General features: G+C 58.5%; 1 protein-coding gene across 1 annotated transcript in view; it reads right to left on the reverse strand.

The window, feature by feature from the left end:
• Window positions 1-1,789: 1,789 nt before the first annotated feature.
• DIS3L2 (DIS3 like 3'-5' exoribonuclease 2) overlaps window positions 1,790-3,422 on the reverse strand; it is a 169,870-nt gene continuing 168,237 nt past the window's right edge. Inside the window, 1 exon segment of the mRNA XM_009079844.1 lies at window positions 1,790-2,323. Coding sequence (XP_009078092.1) covers window positions 2,225-2,323 — 99 coding nt within the window. The 3' untranslated portion in view covers window positions 1,790-2,224.

The raw sequence follows: 3,422 nt of genomic DNA on the forward strand, positions 1-3,422 counted from the left end.
AAGCTGCTTGAGCCAAAGTCAGTGCCAGGGTGCTGGGGGAGACAGGGACAGTGCCTGCTTTGGGGAGGGGGTCTGAGACCAACCCTCTCAAAGGCTGGGCTCTCAGACCACCCCCGGGAGGGCTCCCCTTCACTAGTATCCCATGGGGAGGTGACAGGGTCCCTGGAGACCCCTGGGGGAAGTGACACCAGCCCCAGTACCCCCACCAAGGGGTCTTACTCCCCTGACCCACATGTTCCCCATCACCTGAGGCTGCAGCAGCAAGCTGGGCAAGGAAGCAGAGAAGGCAAGTTCCCCAGGAAAGCAGCCGCTCCATGTTTCCCATTCTGGCTCCCTCCTGGAATGCTGTCTGTGTCCAGGGCAAGGGGACAGCCCTTTATGGCTCTTCCCCATCCCATGAGACGATGGGCTGATAACATTCAGGGACTATCTCCCAGCCCTTTCAGGGCCCTCCCAGTGCCTCCAGCTCCCCCTGGGGCCATCCCTTCCCCCCACCAGTGAGGCAGAACCTCCAGCCCATCCCTGGGGACCAGGGCACCTCGTGGCCCCTGCTCCCATGGAGGCCTGCGGGACCCCAGGGTGTGGTAGGGAGGGCGCAGGGCAAAGGGCTGTGTTTTTGCAAACAGGCTGAGCTGGGCTGGGCTGGATTGGCCTGGTTTCTCCTGAGACAATCCCGAGGAGGGGGACACTGGGCTGAGGGGTAGGGGATGGACATCTTGACTTCGGTGTCAGTGTCTTCTGGTCTCCCCTCCCAGCACAGTCATGCTGCCTGTCAGGTCCTGCCACTGCTGGCTCCCGACAGGCTGGGTGCACTGGGGCAGCCCATGCCAGCACACCTGCATGGAGAGGTACCTGCTGTGGGCAGGGAACAGCCCCATGTCACCAGCACCCAGTGAGGAGCAGGAGACCCAGGGAGGAATAGGCTGCTCTCACCAGCTCCCCATCAAAAGGTGACATCCATCTGTGGTTGCACCAGGCCACATGGAAGGATGCTGCAAGAGCATAGCCCCTGGGGACTGCAGGTGTCTGTGATGGCTTTCAGGGCTCACCAGCTCCTGAGAAGCATGTTGTACCCAGCCCTGACCCATCCCAGGGCCTGATCCCCCATCCTGAGCTGGGCAGACTAGGTTTGGCCAGCTCCTGGCTCCTGCAAAGGGCAGATATGTTGGTGCCAGGGCCACAGCTGTCACCACTGGTGAGGGAGTGATGCAGGACTCCCTCCCTGCCTGGCACGATGGATCCATTCCTTTTTGCCAGACACGAATCCCTCCACCAGCCACTACTTGTGATGAAGTGGAGGCTGCCAGAGCAGCCCATGGCCTTGGAGTCATCCTGCATGGACATGTGAGGGGGACACGGGGACAGAGAGCAGGCAGAGGTGCCTGAAGATTCCAGAGTGGTCGGTTGGTCTGCAAGGCACTGGATGCTCTGTTGTCTGGCAGGGAGAAGCAAGAACATGGTGCTGCAGGGTCCCCAAGCAGGGCTGAGCTGGAGGCTGAGGTGTGAAGGGCTGGAGCAGACACACGGGGACTCCCGGTGAAGGCACAGACTGTGAGAGTAGCTGCTGGATCAGGAGCTGAGAGCACTTGTCCTCCTGATCTCTTACACCTTCTAGCCAAGCATATCTGGAGCTGGAGAGGTGGTGAGGCTGCTTGGATGTCACAGTGCCGAGGAAGCAGCAGTCAGGGGAAGACACAGGGCTGCTCAGGAGATGAGTAGATGAGTTACTGCTGGGATTCCCCAGCTGCAAGAATGTGAGGGACACCAAATAAAACCTGCACAAGCTCCACACATGGCTGCTGACCTGGCTTTTATTACATGACACACAACCCTGCAAGAAACCCTCCTGCATGGCCCCACGGCTGCATCCCACCACATCCCACCTGGGATGGTGGAGCCAGCCCATCTCTGCTCCTGGGGACACACATCCCCATTTGGCCCTCACCATGAGCACCTGAAGCTGGAGATGGACACCACTGCCTTAAAAAACCAGTATAGCATCAAGCTAAAAATACCCAAGAGTAGAAATGCTCTGCCAGGGGCAGGCTCAAGCCCTGAGCCCTGCTCGCAGCTGGAGTTAAAATCCAAACCAGAAATAAAACCACATTGGTTTTAAACTCAAAATCCCCAAGTCCTCGTGGGTCCCTCCATCTCCGGCGGGTGCCGGTGTGGGGCCTGGGAGGTGAGCGAGTGTTGGCAGCAGGGAGCACGCGCCGCTGGGCACTCAGTTCTCCGAGCTCGGTCTCTTCAGCAGGGCACTGTACTTGAGTGGGCCACTGTCCGCCGTCAGCACCACCTCCACCAGCGTGAAAATGGTGATCACCTTCAGCAGGGCACAGAAAGACAGAGAAAAGAGGGTTTTCAGGTGGCTTGGCATCACACCAGGATTTGCTTAGAGCCATGCTGGCTTGTAATGCCTCTACCAGTGTACCCATGGGGAGCCATGGAATGGAGCAGGATGGATTCAGACAGCTCTGCTAGGGTCCAGGGTGCTCCTGGGGCTGAGGCAGCATCCTCAAGGGCAACACCACAGACTCTGAAGCCAGCCAAGGAACCCAAACTGACCTAAATGAGTGTCCCAAAACACCTTCACTTATTCCAGCCTGCTCAGGCCCCACTCTTGTTCTCCACACAGTTTTTGAAGGATTGTGGGTGACTGTGCCCTTGGCTTTGGGTCCCAACCTCCCCTCAAGCTCACCCGTGCCTTCCCTCTCCAGCCGCAGAGCCACATCATCCCTTAACGAAGCCTGGCCAAGCGCCAAGGCTGAGCTGCGGCGAGAAGGGTTTTCCACATGATGCTGAGCATTTTATCAGCAACCCGCAAGGAGGGAATAACTCACCCGTGCTTCCACAGTGAATGGAGACCCGGGAAGGGAGCACGATGGATGCAAGGGAATAAAGACCCCGGAAAATCAATCCCTCCTGTTCAGGGATGGCACTGCTGCTGCCACCTCCCCACTGCTCTGACCCCAGCGCTTCCTGTGACTGTACGGATTAGAAGTGTAAAGCATCGATCTGGTCTGTCCTTGAGGCACAGTTAAGGGGCTGGCTGGGACATCGGGAAGGGCTGTCCCAGGGCCATGGCCAGGCATTTGAGGACTCTGCTTGCTGGAGCCTGTCCCCAAGCCCTGTGCTGTAGCAAGGCTTGCTGGGGCCATCTGCTCAGGGCTGGCCTGCAAGAGGAGCCGGCACAGCACTAGCAGCATAACCTTGTCCAACCCTTCCCAGCTCATCCAGCACCAGCTGCTCCAGATTAATCATTCAGAGCAGGAAAATCTCATTGAGACTTAAATGTATCAAAGTGGCCAGCGAGGAGCAATCTCCAGGGAAATCCTTTTGCAGTTGGCTGCCCAGAGAGCTGCTGGCTACTGAGCACCAGCCCCTGCCCACCCCACCTGGCTGCACTGCAGGGGGTGGTGGTC

This window comes from Acanthisitta chloris, unplaced genomic scaffold, assembly GCF_000695815.1.
Source record: "Acanthisitta chloris isolate BGI_N310 unplaced genomic scaffold, ASM69581v1 scaffold18508, whole genome shotgun sequence".
Lineage (NCBI taxonomy): Eukaryota > Metazoa > Chordata > Aves > Passeriformes > Acanthisittidae > Acanthisitta > Acanthisitta chloris.